This window comes from Hemitrygon akajei, chromosome 8, assembly GCF_048418815.1.
Source record: "Hemitrygon akajei chromosome 8, sHemAka1.3, whole genome shotgun sequence".
NCBI classification, from domain to species: Eukaryota; Metazoa; Chordata; class Chondrichthyes; order Myliobatiformes; family Dasyatidae; genus Hemitrygon; species Hemitrygon akajei.
Window position 1 is genome coordinate 89,996,567 of NC_133131.1, and position 16,584 is coordinate 90,013,150.

General features: G+C 40.7%; 1 protein-coding gene across 1 annotated transcript in view; it reads left to right on the forward strand.

Moving 5' to 3' along the window:
• LOC140732044 (thrombospondin type-1 domain-containing protein 7A-like) overlaps window positions 1–16,584 on the forward strand; it is a 547,816-nt gene that overhangs the window by 284,240 nt on the left and 246,992 nt on the right. The window contains exon 6 of the mRNA XM_073054149.1: window positions 12,878–13,676. Coding sequence (XP_072910250.1) covers window positions 12,878–13,676 — 799 coding nt within the window. The remainder of the gene's footprint in view (window positions 1–12,877; window positions 13,677–16,584) is intronic.

Sequence of the window (16,584 nt, forward strand, 5' to 3'; positions counted from 1 at the left end):
ACACAGCCCAAGGAGGTGCTGGACGTAGCTCACGGGTATCACTATGCTCCTGGCACCAACGTACAGTACTGTGCAAAAGTCTTAGATAGAGATAGCTAGGGTGCCTAAGAATTTTGCACGGTACTGTAGTAATTTTATGTACGTATTGCATTGTACTGCTGCCACAACCAAAGGAGAAATTTCATGACAATTGAATGATAAACCTGATTCTGATATGGGTCTCTATTCCAGACTGAGAGTAGGAAGGGGGCAGGGAGAGGAGAATCATGGTTGAGGAAAAGGTGACGGGAGAGGAGAGGGAGCGGGAAGAGGAGAGAGACATTCTGTAATGATTAATAAACCAATTGTTTGAATCAAATGACTTTGCCAGGTGTCTCAGGCCTGGGTGTGTTTGCACCGGCACCACCCCGTGCCCCTGGTACTCCTTCTCTGCCATGTGTCCCACACCCCTCCCACAGTGCTCCACACTCATCATTCCCGTCATCTTTCATTCCCGCCGGATTTACGTACTTGCTCTCTGCTCCACGTAGTACATGCACCCTAGCTATATATACGTGCGCCTATGACTTTTGTACAGTACTGTGGTATGCCCACAACTTACTAACCTTAAGCTGTAAATCTTTAGATTGTGAAAAGAAACTGGAGCAGCAGGAGGAAACTGACATGGTTATGGGTAAATGCTGCAGAGAGTGGTGGGAATTGAACCCTGATCACTGGTGCTGTAAAGTGTTGCACTAATTGTTACATTATCGTGCTGTCTTAATTTTATTTTATCCTTGAGTAAAGTTGCAAATTCTTTCCTATAATACCCATTAAGGTCACTTGGTATATAGTTTGCCATAGTTCTTTGATCTTTCTGTTTGAACACAAGAATCACCATCACTCTTTCTGCCCTTGAGCACTGTTCTGTTTTCTAATTATTTTTTATGTGTATGTAATTGTGTCACTCCTATCTCTGTGCAATCAAGACCAAGGGTTTTATCATCTTTAAATCTGATTAGTTTATCTATTTCCTATCCCCTTTTCTTAATGTTACATCTTTTTAATTTCTTCTTCTAAAGTTGTGTCAGCTTATTAGACTTCCTGAGGCAAAGAAACTATTTAACATTTCACCATCATTATCTTTCAGTTTGTCTGTCTTGGTGCCTTAATGTGCCTAGCCATACTGACGATTTTCTTTGATTTCAGTATGTGTTGAATATTTTTATATTTCTTGATCATTTCAATATGTAATTTTACTTGTTTTTTCCTATTTTGTTTTTCATTTCTCCCCACAGGTTTGTATTTTCTTTTATCATATTTTCCTTACTATCTATTGGATATTATGTTTTTTTTATCCACCCTTTTTGGTTTATTCATTCTTGTTAACATGCATTCAAATTTTAAACTGACAAGTCACATCAGAATATTTTAATACGTGGTGTATTCAGATACTATTCTATTAAAATATCAGCTGAGTTAGAGACCCTCTCGTTTATCTAGCTTGAACTACATTATACAGGGCTATCTGAACATTTCCCATTCCACTTGTTACTCCCAGAGGAAGTTATCAAATCTCAGACTAACCTAGGGAAGTATTTCTGGAAATTTGTGCCTTGAATCCTTCCCCAACTAGATAATCAAAACCAGACATGGAGACTCTGTTCCTAAATAATCCTACTTGGTGCTTCTTGTCCATTCTCATGCTTACCTTTTGCAGTCGATGGGTCCATTCATTCTCAAAATCCTCCTCCCATGTCAATCTGCAAAGCAGAATAATTTAGGAGCAATGGCTAGCCGTAAGGTGGACCCTTCTTGGCAGTCCTGCACTTGACTGCATTGCTTGTCCTTTGATAATCAAGTGTTTTCTAAGGCCACTGGTCTGATTTTAATGGTTTCTAGTTATGAAGAGACATTTTAAAAACATCAAGGGTATTTAAGTAATTTAAAAATAATTAAAGCAGTAAAATAAATAAAGATTAACCTTCAAAAAAGGAAATGTTTCAAATTCATTTAACTTTTCAAGGTCAGCGACTCCAGTCAGAAGTTTAGCTGTAGCTGCTGATGATTAAACCTGTTAACGGGAGCCACTGGGCTGAGGGGAGCTATGATGACAAAGAAATAGAAGGGAAGCAGCACTTCCATGGTATCCAGCAGAATGTGACGAGAGAGACCAGAGGGTCTGGGACTTATGTCAGTATATGGAGCAACTAATGTAGTCTCCAGTCATGCCTTAATTTCACCATGATGGCTCAGGAGTGGCCTTGAGATGCTTATTTTGGCACTAAAGAGGCATATTACTTGATGCAGCTTTCCCAGTGTAGGCCCTCATGGATAGTCTTTATTCATTTTCTTTAGTAGATCACTTCATAGCGAGGCAATCAAGTCACCATTCCATTGCTGTCGGGATGTGAGGGTTGGACAAATGAACTAAATATCTTTGTTACTGGAAATACACATTCAGACTCCAGGACTGGGGGAATCTGAATCTGAATCACAGATATATGTCATAAAATTTGTTGTTTAGTGTCAGCAGTACAGAGCAATGCATAAAATATACAACGCATTACATTAAGATTTATATATGCAAATTAAATAAATAATGCAAAAAGAGAGGAAAATAGTCAGGAAGTGTTTATGTGTTCATTGGCTGGCTGTTGAGAAATCTAATGGCAGAGGGGAAGAAGCTGTTCGTAAAATGTTAGTTGTGTGTCTTTGGGCTACTGTATCTCCTTCCTGATGATAGCAATGAGAAAGGGGCATGTGCTGGGGGTTTTTCATGATCAATGCTGCCTTTTTGAGGCATTGCCTTTTGAAGATGTCCGCGATGGTGGGGAGACGAATGATGATAGAGCTGGCTGAGTTTACAACACTTTGCTGCTTTTACCAATCTTGTGCTGTGGCCCTTCCAGACCGGACAGTGATCCAACCAGTTAGAATAGCCTCCACGGTATATCTGTAGAAATTTCCTCGAGTCTTTGGTAAAATAGCAAATCCCCTCAAGCACCTAATGAAATATAACTATTGGCATGTTTTTCTTTGTAATTAAATCAATATGTTGGATCAGGATAGATCTTCAGTGATGTTGACATCTGCTTACCCTTTCTACTGCTGACCCTTCAATGAGGATCGATATGTATTCCCTCAACTTCCCTTTCCTGAACTTCATAATCAGCTCCTTAGTCATGCTGATGTTGAGGCAAAGTTTGTTGTAGTGACACCATTCAACCAGTTGACCCACCTCACTCCTGTATACCAAGAGTACTGTAATAATCCAGTAAGGCTGCACTAAACTGGGTACCAGTTTATACAGATAAAACATTTAAGAAATTAGTTACTGTATATTACAAGTGGAGTTAAATGCAATCAGTGGATGTTATTGTTCAGTTATATTGAGCACTGGTGAGATCACATATGGAATACTGAACACTATGTTGGTTACCTTACTTAAGGAGGGTTACTAGTGTATCATAAGGTGTACCAAAGTAGTGGCTGTAATGGGCTTAAAATAAAAACTTGGACAAGCAAAACTTGTCTTCACCAGAGAACAGGATAGATGCCTTGATTGAAGCATATAAGATTCTGAGGGGCCTTCAGAAGATTCATGTGTTAAGGGTGTCTCCTTTTCCAGGAGAATTTTGTGGTCATCCATTAAAACACAGAGATTAAGTATTCTTTTCTCTTTGGGAGACTGGCATGTCTTTGAAACTTTCCTCAAAGGGCAGTGGAAGCAAAGACATTGAATATTTCAAGGCAGAAGCAGATAATTACTTAATAAACAGGGGTGGGGGGAGGTAAAAGATTACCCCAGATATTTGAGAATGTAGGGTTGCTGTTACAATTTCCAGAACTATCATTAAATGGCAGAAAAGGCTAAAAGAGCCAAGTAGACTACAGTATATTTGGTCCTGATTTCTATGTTTCTTTGATTTGACCTATTGTGTGAGCAAGTGTTTGTCTCATCTAGAACCAATTCCTGCTCTTGCAGTTCAGTGAATCAGCACTGACCTCACAATAAGCAGCCTACTCTGTAGCCCTGCTGTTCTCTGGAGAAATTTGAACAAACTACAAAAGTATGCAATTAAAACAATAGAGCTTTGATTCTGAATCAAGTAGCGTAAATTATAGAAATACATAAATCAAATGCCTCTCAGCCCCATTTTAACTGAAATGTGGGAGCATGGAATGCCCAAGAATTTGATCGCATAGTGATGTTTTCTACTTCAGTCTATGTACATGAAAAGCAATGTTTTCCCAGACTGAAATATGACATTGACAAGTTGCAAATTGAATTGTGGCACTTTAGAAAACTTGTATCTGCATGGTTGGGTCATTTTCAGTGCTGCCTGTGGACGCAATGAAGTAATTCCTGGTGCCAATCCAGAGAAAATCTGCAGATGCTGGACATCCAAGGAGCACACACAAAACACTGGAGGAACTCAGCAGGCCAGGCAGCATCTATAGAAAAGAATACAGTCAACATTTCGGGCTGAGACCTTTCAGCAGGACTGGAGGAAAATAAAAGATGAGGAGTCAGAGAAAGCTCCCCCCCGCCCCCGTGTCACCTATCACCTTGTGTTTCTCCCTCCACTCCCCCACCTTCTAACTCTGACACATCATCGTTTCGTCTCCAGTCCTGATGAAGGGTTTCGGCCTGAAATGTAGACTGTACTCTTTTCCAAAGGTGCTGCCTGGCCTGCTGAGTTCCTCCAGCGTTTTGTGTGTAATTCCTAGTGTGCTGGTTTTATCAAGAATCAGTGTTGGAAATCAGGTCACTTCTTTGCAAACTACAAATGTCATTTGTCACTCACAGCTTATCAGCCACACAATTTCCCTGAGATGGTTCCAGCTTTTCACCAGGAACCAGACTCAATTCTACCATTTTGTGGGAATTTGCTTTATGAAGAATGCTAGAGTATAGTGGTTCTAGAATTCTAAATGGGTGTTAAATGTAATATTTATGTGTTACTGATGATGTGCATATATTGTATTTTCTGTAACAAAGCTATGATCATTCAAAATCTTGAACTGCTGTAATCTGTGCAAAATAGGACCATAAAGAATGAAGATACAAGGGACTGTAGATTTTTGAATCTATACACAAAGGGGCTTTAGGAACTCAACGGTCAGGCAGCATTAATGGGGGGAAATGGACTGTCAATATTTTGGATCACAATTAGAGGAACAGCATATCATATTCTGCCTGGAATTCTTCAGCCTGATGGCATAACCATTGAATTCTCTGCTTTCTGGTAGTAGCTCCTCTTTCTTTTTCTCCTCATTCCCCCCCCCCCCCGATTCAACTGGCCCCCATCGCTATGTCACTTCTACTCCTCCACCATCTGCTATCAGATTCTATCTTCTTCAGCCTTTGGGACTTTCATCTATCACCTCCCAGCTTCTTATATCCTTTCCACTCTGCTCCCTTCCTCATTGGCCCCCTCCCCTGGATCCACCTTTCTCTTGCCAACTCTTCACCCTTTTTATACTGGCCCTGCCCCCTCACCTTTTTATACTGGTCATTTCTCCGTCTTCTTTCCAGTCTCAATTCCCTTTACCTCTATAGATGTGGCCTGACCTCCATCTTCTTGGTGTATTGCTCCATAAAGTAACAAACAAAGTTTTGAAAATATGGAAGAGAGTAACCTGTGAATGGTTCTTTTGCTCTTTGGCTAATCAATAATAAAATGGCATGATTTGAGGATTAGAGTTAAAAAGAAGGCAAAAGTTAAATAAATATTACATGAGACAATACATTATCACTGAAGTTGATTGAACTCAAACATTTCTCACAGTAAAAGCCTTGGCATGATTTTTTTTTAAATTTTGGGAGATGGGACAGCATTGAGACAACACACAATTGTGACAATATTCAGAGCCCAGTAACATGGCAAGTCCAAGACAACTGTGGGTCTCTAGCTTATTGCAATTCTGAATACGTGTCATCACCCTGAAACATTAATTCAATTTCTTTCTGAATGCTGCCTGGTCTGCTGAATATTTCCAGCATTTTTTTTTTGCTTTTGTTAAAAATTTCCAGGCTCTACAGTTTTTTTTTTTGCATTTCAGTTGTAGTAGTCTTTGTCTACTTTCACTGCTGTCCAGTTCCACAGTTTCTGCCCTCTGATCTACTACTGAAGACTTGGTATGGAAGATCCATAAGCTCTTTCTTCAAAATGATATGGAAAAAATCCAAAGGACTTGAGAAATACCAATATATCATTGTAATCTTTGTTGAAAAAGTGAAGTTTAATTGTGGGAATTAATGATACATTTCTTTATTCTCTGCAGCAGGAATAATGCTCATCTTTTTAAATTGATTATTACACTTCAAGAAATTTAGGATGTTCTATCAGCCTCACTAAAGGACCTGTAACAAATCTGTAGAGGAGAGCTCTTTGAAAGGTGCTGAGCACTTCACTCAAAGTGATCAGTTGTAAGATTCAGCACAGGATCCCAGTGGCTACCAGGAAACCTCCTTTACATAAGGGCACAATGATCCAGGTTTGTAACAGAGTCATCATCCCTATATTTCCCTGTGGATTCGAAACCTGGGTGCCCTGGATGAGAGGAGAGTTTGCAGTAATTATGCCTTTGAAGATCGCTGCATTAATGCCAGCATCCTCACTGAGGGCACATGTAGCGGAAAATGATTCACATGCGCCACTCCATGGGGCTGGGGCTCGGTGCCAGATTCATGCCTCCCATAATTAATCTTCCGTTCCCACTCACCTGTGGCCAGCGATACATGCTGGTCAGAAGAGCAACTATGATGCACTGCAGGCCTCGTTCAGAAGAAGCAAACCACCGACCAGCCTCGATGTCGCTACACCTGGCAGTTGCTCTTTTTGAAAGGAAACGTGGTGCTCACTACTGAAAGAACAAGAGACTGAAGGAAAGGGAGAGGATCTCCTGACAGCAGGCAGTTGACCAGTGAGGAAATATTTGTATTTCTGCAGGAAGATTTGTGATTCCAGAACAGGACTCCTGAGTCAACTCAGAATCCAAATGGTGGAGAGGCTTCCAGTGGCATTGACAATAGTTGAAGTATTTAGTCATTTAGGTGAACACGTGGAGAGCAATAAAGAGTAAGTTCAGGAAAATTGTTCCACAGTTACTAGCCCAGCATAAATCAAGTAAGTGAGGATTTGTGTTGTTTTGTAGTGTGCTTGTTTAAGGTACATTAGTTGGCCATACATTGTCTTGTACTTATTGTGCATTTTGCCTCTGGCCTTTATGGCAGCAACAAATATCCTCCATCTCTGGTGGTGTTCAGGGCTTCCTTCATCATGTCAGTAGCTTCTTTTCTGTTTTCGCTACTAACATTCATGCAGATTCTGGGTGGAGACTCAGGAATACTGTTGCACTCAGATGTAGATGGATTCTTCATTGTTGTTTCCAGAGCAACTTTGTTTTACCGGTCAAGGTTATTCACCCTGAGTTGGATCCCCAGACTTGGAGGTCTGCTGGGCCACTCTTAGTCTGGACTCTATCCTTTGACCTGCTTGGCCTGGGTGACCCCACCTAGAGCTAAAGCATAAATCCCTGACTCCAGCCAACATAGCTCTCTGGGTTGCTGAGGCTCTCAAACCTACGAGCCACAGCAAGGTTGTGGTTCTCTTTGGAGGTTTGTCTTGTATAGATGGGTGGAATATGTGCTGTAAATGCCCGGCTCTTTGGGTTTGGAAATTACAATAGCATTAACTCCTTCCTCTTGATCCACTGTGTTAATCCCATTTTCAGTGCTGTTTATAGGAGTGTTTAGAATTCCCAAAGTATTTTCAGTCAAAATTGACACCGCTCAATCCCTGTATTTTCCTGTCAGGTAGAAAACAAATGGGTGGTATTTGAAAGAATTTTTGTGATTTAAATGACAACCTGCATTACTTTGTAGTCACATGGATTGCTATCATAAGTGGCTGTCAGTGTTCTACTTCATCCTATATATTGTTCCAAATGTCGGAAGAAATAATTATATTTTTAATTCATGTCTGTGCTGCTTTTAAAAAATACTGCTGTAAAACACGAGGATTTGTTTCAGATTCGGACATTATTTATAGGATGCATCACCGTGAATGTGGAAAATATTCAACCTGTCAGTGTATTGTGTGGTTAATCAGCATGTCTGTTAAATCCAGTTTCATCGCTTTACGCTCAGTGGCCACTTTATTAGGTATAGGAGGTACCTAATAAAGTGGCCACTCAGGGTACATCTGGGGTTTTCTGCAGCTGTAGATGATCCACTTCAAGGTTCACGTGTTGTGCTTCAGAGATGGTCTTCTGCATATTACTATTGTAACCCGTGGGTATTTGAGTTACTGTCACCTTCCTATCGCTTAAACCCATCCGGCCCCTCTCATAACAAGGCATTTAAGTTCACAGAACTACTGCTCACTGAATTTTCTTTTTTGTTTTTCACATCATTCTCTGCAAACTCTAGAAAATGTTGTGCTCGAAAATCCCAGGGGACCAGCAGTTTCTGAGATACTCAAACCAACCTGCCGGGACCGAAAATCATTCTCTGGTCAAAGTCACTTAGATCACATTTCTTCACCATTCTGACGTTTAATCTGAATAACAACTCTATCTCTTGACAATGTCTGCATGCTTTTATGGGCTGAGTTACTGCCACATGACTGGCTGATGAGATCATTGGACTAATAAGCAGGTGTACAAGTCTAGCTAATGAAATGGCTACTGAGCATAAGTGTGGACCACAAATTAAAGCACCGTTTCATGAAAAATATGTTGTTTGATATTTTCAAATATTTGCTTGCATAATACATGATATAGTTGCAAATTCAGTGAATTTAAATAACAGTACAAGATCTATGTTTCGTGGTTATGTATTAAATGTATTACAACACATAAGTTAATTGATGAAAGGTTTATCATTATCCACTTTGTAAGGTGCTCATTCCTCCAAGAAGAACCCACCATCCCTGAACACACCAACCCTCTCTCAAAACTCTTTGTCTACTCATCACCTCCCTCTGGTGCTCTTCCCCTTTTTTCTTTCTTCCATGGCCTTCTGTCTTTTTCACCAATCAACTTCCTGGCTCTTTACTTCATCCCTCCCCCTCCAGGTTTCACCTATCACCTGGTGTTTCTCTCTCCCCTCCCCCTACCCTTCAAGTCTACTCCCTAGCTTTTCTCGCCAGTCGCACCAAAGGATTTCGGCCTGAAACGTTGACTGTACTCATTTCCTCAAATCTGCCCGGCCTACTGAGTTCCTCCAGCACTCTTTGGGTGTTGCTGGGATCACAACCTTGTGGCTTGAAAGCTTGTATGCCTCAATGACCCAGAGAGCTATGTTGGCTAGAGTCAGTGTTTTATGCTTTGGCTCTTAGTAGGGTCACCCATGCCAAGCAGGTCAAAGGGTAGAGGCTAGACTGAGTGTGGGCCAATGGTCCTCCAGGTTTGGTGGTGCAGCTCAGGGCTAACAAAATTATTATGGACATAGAGGTGAAGAATCCTTCTACATCTGAGTGTGATGGTATTCCTGAGTGTCCACTGAGAACTTATATGACAGACGGTAGTGAAAACCAAGTTACTGACATGTTGACGGAAGCCACTGTCAGAGATGGAGGACCTTTATTGCTACCCAAAACGCCAGCGGTGAAATGGGCAGTACTCATTGAATGGAGCATCTTGTAAAGTGTCAAGACTCACTTAAGAGAAGAATAGGAATTGAAAATCCTCCTTAAATATATAAAAGATAAGTTGTCCTTTCTGTTTCACTATCAACTCTAATGTATCTTAGGGGTCCCAGTTCACAGTAGAGTTGACAGTTTTTTTCCTCTGTTTACGAAGGGGAGTAGTAACAAACCAGGTAATTATAGGGGCAGGGGTTTGAGACTTCCAAGGTGCAAATCCATGGTCTCACGAGACTAACGGATGCCTATAAAGGTTTGAGACTAACGCAGTTCAAAAGATGAGAAAAGTGTGCTAGAATAATATGACTGGGAGTACGTCTAACTCTGGGAAAATATAAAGCATGCTAATGTGAATAGAGTACAAAGGTTTCTAACCCAATTTCTTGATTGGTACAATTTCAGCCAAGATGTATCTACCCCAGTTTAACCTGCTTTTATGTGCAGTTATTTCATAATAAAACTACAATAAACAATCAAATTCCACTGCTCAACTTTGTAGCTTGGCTATTGCTACTAGATTATATGTGAAGTTTTGTAGATGATTTTGAAGTCCTTTCATTACCACCACCATCAAATTCCAGTAGTTTGTTTATTCTCAACATCAAGTCTGTAGCTTTTAACATATTGCAGAGTATGCTTAGTTATAAATCTTTATTAATTGTTGCCATGCATTACTATGTTTTTCTGAATTTTTTTTTGTAAGAAATTAATGAAAACAGGCTGATAACTTCATAATCTAATCTGAAATTTTGACATTCTCATGCAAAGGATTCAACACTAACTTGGCAACATTGACTGAAAAGTGACAATGAAAGCTTCAAAACAGCACCGAATGGTCAGAGCTTCATTGATGCCATTTTCACAGGGACCTTGTAGTAGGCTGGTGAAACACTATTTGAATAGAGTTTTACAATGTACTTATTATATTTTGTTGAAGAGATAATGTGTGCATTGGTCATGATCTTTCAAGAATCACTTGACTCTGACATGGTCCTGGAGGGCAGAAAGATTGCAAATTTCACTTCACTCTGTAAGAAAGGAGGATGGCAAAAGAAAGGAAATTATAGGCCAGTTAGCCTAACCTCAGTGGTTGGGGAGTTGTTGGAGTCTATTATTAAGTATGAGGTTTCGGGGTACTTGGAGACTAATGATGAAATAAGTTAAATTCAGCGTGGTTTCTGTATTGGGGAGCCTTGCTTGACAAATCTGTTAGAGTTCTTCAAGGGAGTAACAAGCACAGTGGACAAAGGAGAGGCAGTGGATGTCATAAACTTGGATTTTCAGAAGACATTTTATAAAGGTGCCGCACATGAGGCTGCTTAACAAGATAAAATCCTATAACGTTACAAGAAAGATACTGGCATGGATAGAGGAATGACTGACAAGCAGGTGACAACAAGTGAAATAAAAGGGGCCTTTTCTGGTTGGCTGCCAGTGACTAGTGGTGTTCTTCAGGGGTCAGTATTGGGACTGCTACTTTTCACATGGTTTGTAAATGATTTGGATAATGGCTTTGTGGCAAAGTTTGCAGATGATACGAAGATAGGTAGAGGGATAGGTAGTGCTGAGCAAGCACTGCAATTGCAGCAGGACTTAGATGAATTGAAAGAATGGGCAAAAATGTAGTAGATGGAATACAGTATTGGAAAGTGTATGATAAAGCATTCTGGTAAAAAGGAACAATACTGCAGACTGTTATCTAAATGGGGAAAAGGTTCAAATATCACAGGTGCAGAGGGACTTAGGAGTCCTCGTGCACGACTTCCAGAAGGTTAATTTACAGGTTGAGTCTGTGCTAAAGAAGGCAAATGCAATGTTGGTATTTATTTCAAGGGGAATACAATATAAAAGCAAGGAGATAATGCTGAGGCTTTATAAGATACTAGTCAGGCCACACTTAAAGAATTATCAACAGCTTTGGACCCCATATCTCAGGAAGGGTGTGTTGTCATTGGCGAGCATCCAGAGGAGGTTCACAAATATGATTTTGAGAATCAAGAGGTTAACATATAAAGTGTATTTGGCAGCTTTGAGCCTGTACTCACTGGAATTTAGAAGAATGCAGTAGGATCTCATTGAAACCTACTGAAGATTGAAAGGACTAGATAGGGTGGATGTGGAGAGGATGTTTCCTATGGTGGGGGTATCCAGAACAGGAGGGCACAGTCTCATAATTGAAGGGGTGACCTTTTAAAACAGAGGCAAATAGGAATTATTTTAGCCAGAGAGTAGTGAATCTGCCACAGACTATGGTGGGTGGAAGTTGATAGTTTCCTGATATAGCAAGAAGGCAGGTGTATGGGGTTGAGTGAGATCTGAAATCAGCCATGATGGAATGGTAGAGCAGACTTGATGGGCTGAATGGCCTAATTCTGCTCCTATGTTTTATGGTCTTGTAAACACAAGAGATTCTACAGTTACTGGAAATCCAGAGTAACACACAGACAAAATGCTGGAGGAACACAGTAGGTCAGGAAGTATCTATGGAGAGGATAAGCAGTTGATGTTCTGAAATGTCAATTGTGTAATACTCTTTGTAGATGCTGCCTAATATGCTGAGTTCCTCTATGATGTGCATGATTATTCATCCATGTTTAGAATCTCCGTATCTCAAAAGTTAAGCTGACGCTGGTTGGGTCAGTATGTGGAAGAGAGAGAACCTCAGAATATCAGGTGCAGTGGCCTCCAGTTAGAGAGGAACCATGGTCATTCTGCCTGAGAAATAGCTGGTCATATTGCAGCAGCCAGTATGTCAAAACTGCCTTGGGAACAACCCTTTTTCTTGATAACGTAGCCTCGAGACATCATTGATCTGAACTGTTGACCCTGTTTATGTCTCTACTGATACACCCAGACCTGCTGAGTATTTCATGCATTTTCTTGTTTAATTTCAGATTCTCAATTCATAAATGGACATTGAACCCATGAACACTACTTCACTTATATTATTTATTATTCTATTATTTCTGTTTTTGCACTATTTTTAATTTTACTATTTAGTACACACACGCATATATATATTATGTATACTTACTGCAATTTATTTATTTACTTTCCCTATATTATCACATATTGCATTGTACTGCTGCCACTAAGTTAACAAATTTCACGACGTATGCTTGTGATAGTAAACCTGATTCTGATTCTGATCTTAACTTTTATTTTTGCTTTGCATTCTTTTGGTTATTGTAATTTTTGTTTCACTACCTTTGTAACAATGTCTCCAATTGTCTATCTTATAGGTGCCTGGGGGAGATGTATGGGACAGAAGTGTGGCCCAGGTGGTATCCAGACGAGGTCAGTATGGTGTGCCCATGTGGAGGGATGGACGACTTTACCTACTAACTGTAAACCAGCAGAAAGACCCGAGAATCAGCAGAATTGCTTCAAGGTCTGTGACTGGCACAAAGACCTATATGAGTGGCGGGTGGGCGAATGGAATGATTGTTTGCCCGTCACTTCCAGGAGTGCTTCTCCAAAACAAACCTCAGAGTGTTTGAAAGGTGAGGATGGAATTCAGAGGAGGAATGTAACTTGCACTGAGAAAAGAAACGGAGCATCGGCAGAAGATGTTATTTGTGAATATTTTGAGACAAAGCCCCACATTGAGCAAGCCTGCCTCATCCCTTGCCCACAGAATTGTGTGGTTACGGAGTTCACTCCCTGGTCTGAATGCACCAAATCCTGTGGGGTTGGATTACAGCACCGACTTCGGCAAATCCTGGTACCCCCGCTCTACGGTGGTGAGCCGTGCCCCAAGCTTACTGAATTTCAGACCTGCACATACAATTCCTGTCTGACTGAAGAAAGTATGTACAGTCTGAAAGTCGGTCCATGGAGCGAATGCTCTCTTCCGCATTCTCGGCAAACTCGGCAAGTGGGAAGCAGGATGAGAGACCCAGAAGCCTGGGAGCTTGTGAAGAAAAAACGAAACAGAAATCGTCAAATCCGTCAAGAAAACAAATATTTTGACATACAGATTGGTTACCAAACACGACAAGTCACGTGTACTCACAAAAGTGGGAAGACTGCTGCTCTCAGGTAAGAAGCTCAGAATTATTGAGACAGACTGTGTGCCTACTTTGAATAATAAGTCAGACAAATAGTCAAAATAAGAGACTCAAAACATGAAAGAACGTAGGTCAAACCATCCCAAATTTGAGAATATCCGATTGTTGACATCATTGTCAATATTTGCATCTTAGGAAGGAAAACTGAAGTAACTGCGCCATGTTTTTCAGTAATCTTGATATTAGCATAAGTGGAGGATTAGCCTTACATCACAGAACAATCACTAACCTGTGGTGTGCATTAACCAATGTGAAGACCATAACTGTTCAAAATATATTAAAATGCAGAAAATATCAACCATACTGTAGTCAAAGTAGGGGTAATGGAAGCCAGCAAAGAGGGTGACGTTTACTGAGAGAGCTACTGATTCATTAAATGAGTATGTAGAAATTTAGCAAAAGGAATAAAATGTGAATAATTGTGAAGTTGATTACTTTGAAAGGAAGAATAATATAACAATGCATTATTTAAAGGGAGAAAACAACAAAGTTCAAATTAAATTTATTATAAAAGTACCTATAATGTCACAATATACAGTCCTGAGATTCACTTCTTGCAGGCATACTCATTTCATTATAGAATCAATGAAAGACCGCACCAACTTGGGCATTCAAACTGTGTGCAAATACAAAAAGAAAGAAATGATAATAAATACACATGCAATAAATATCAAGAACATATGATGAAACATCCTTGGAAGCGAGTCCATAGATTGTGGGAACATTACAATGATGGGGCAAGTGAAGTTGATTGAAGTTATCCCCTGTAGTTGAAGAGCCTAACAGTTGAAAATAACTAATACTGAACCTGGCAGTATGAATCTGAAGGCTTCTGTACCTTCTTCCTGATGGCAGCAGCAAGAAGAGAGCATGTTCTGGGTGGTAGGGGTCCCTGACGATGGATGCTGCTGTCCTGTGACAACCCTTCGTGTAGATGGGCTCAATGGTGAGGAGTGCTTTACCCAAGGTGGACTGGGTCGTATCCAATACTTTTTGTAGGATTTTCTGTTCATGAGTGTTGGCATTTCCATGCCAGGTGGTGATGCAGCCAGTCAAAATACTCCTCATTATATATCTTTTGAAGTTTGTCAAAATTTTAGATGTTAAATTGAAGCAAACTCCAAAAGAAGTAGACATGCTGCTGTGCTTTCATCATAATTGCACTTACGTGCTGGGCCCAGGACAGGTCTTCTGAAATAATAACACCAAAGAGTACAAAGTTACTGACCTTCTCCATGTCTGTTCCACCAAGGAGGACTGACTCATGGACCTCTGATTTCCTCCTTTTGAAGTCAATAATAAGCTCCTTAGTCTTGCTGACATTAAGTAAGAGGTTGTTGTTATGGCACCAATCAACTAGATTTTCCATCTCCCTCCTATATGCTGATTTGTCGTCACCTTTGATTTGGCATTCAATGGTGATGTTGTAAGTAAACTTGAATATGGCACTGGAACTGTGCCTAGCCATACAGACACAAATGTAAAGCGAGTAGAGCAGGGGGCTAAGCACACAGCCTTATTGTGCACCTATGCTGATTGAGGAGGAGGTGTTGTTGCCAATCCAAACTGACTGGGGTCTGCAAGTGAGGAAATCAAGGATCCAATTGCACAAGGAGCTATTGAGATGAAGATCTTGAACCTTATTAATCATTTTTGAGGGGATGATGGTATTGAATGCTAAGCTGTAGTCAATAAAGAGCATCCTGATGTATGCATCTTTGCTGTCCAGATGTTCCATGGTTGAGTGAAGAGCCAATGAGATGGTATCTACTCTGGGCTTGTTGCTGTGGTTGGCAAATTGGAGCAGATCCAAGTCGCTTCTTATACTGGAGTTCATATGTTTTATTACCAATTCTCTCAAAACATTTCATCACTGTGGCTGCAAGTGCTGCTGGACAACAGTCATTGAGGCACATTACCACATTCTTCATGAGCACCAGTATACTTGAAGCCTATCTGAAGCAGTTCAGTACCTCAGACTGCCAATATAAGAGGTTATAGTTCCCAGTGAATACTCTTGCAGGTTGACAAGCACAGTACTTGACCAGGTACCCTGTTTATGCTTGATTCTTTTTGTGGCTTCACCCTCCTGAAGCTGCTTGCATGTCGGCCTCAGAGACTGAAATCACAGGGTCTTTGGAGACTATGGGAGTTCGTGATGTTTTGATAATCAAAGTGAGGATAGAATGCTCATCTAGAAGCAAAGCCCTTTTGTTTCCTATGTCGCTTGATTGAAGCCCTGTTGTTACCTTCATTGATTCCATTTGGACCTCTTGTAACTTTCTTGGTCACCAGACCTGAATGCCTCTGATCTGGCCTTCAGCAGGTTTGGACCTCATGTTTCATCAAGGGCTTTTGGTTGGGAAAGACTCTGATTTTGTGGGGCGCACTTGTCTACAACTGTTTTAATAAAATCTGTGGTGTATTCATTCAGATCCACAGATGAGCCTTAGAACACCGCCCAGTACATCGACTCAAAGCCATCCTGTAGCTGCTTCTCTGCATCCCACAGGCACATCTTTGTTGTCCCAATCCCTGGAACTTTGCTCTGTAGTCTCTGCCTGTATGCAGGTGGAGGAGGACAGGCAGATGATCAGATTTACTGAAATGTGGCCTGGGCATTGAACACTAGGCATTCCTTAACTAAGTGTTAACAGTGGTCCACCAGTGTGTTGGGAACATCTGGTGCCGCAGGTTATATGCAGATAGTAATTGGGCAGGGCTTTCTTCAAATAAGCCTGGTTGAAGTCCCTGACTATGATTAGAAATGCGCTTGGGTGGACCGTTTCTTGTTTGGAAATGGCATCAAGCAGTATCTCAAATACTTGATAATAGTTAGCCACTGGAGGTACAGTATGTGAACTGCAGTCAGAATTATG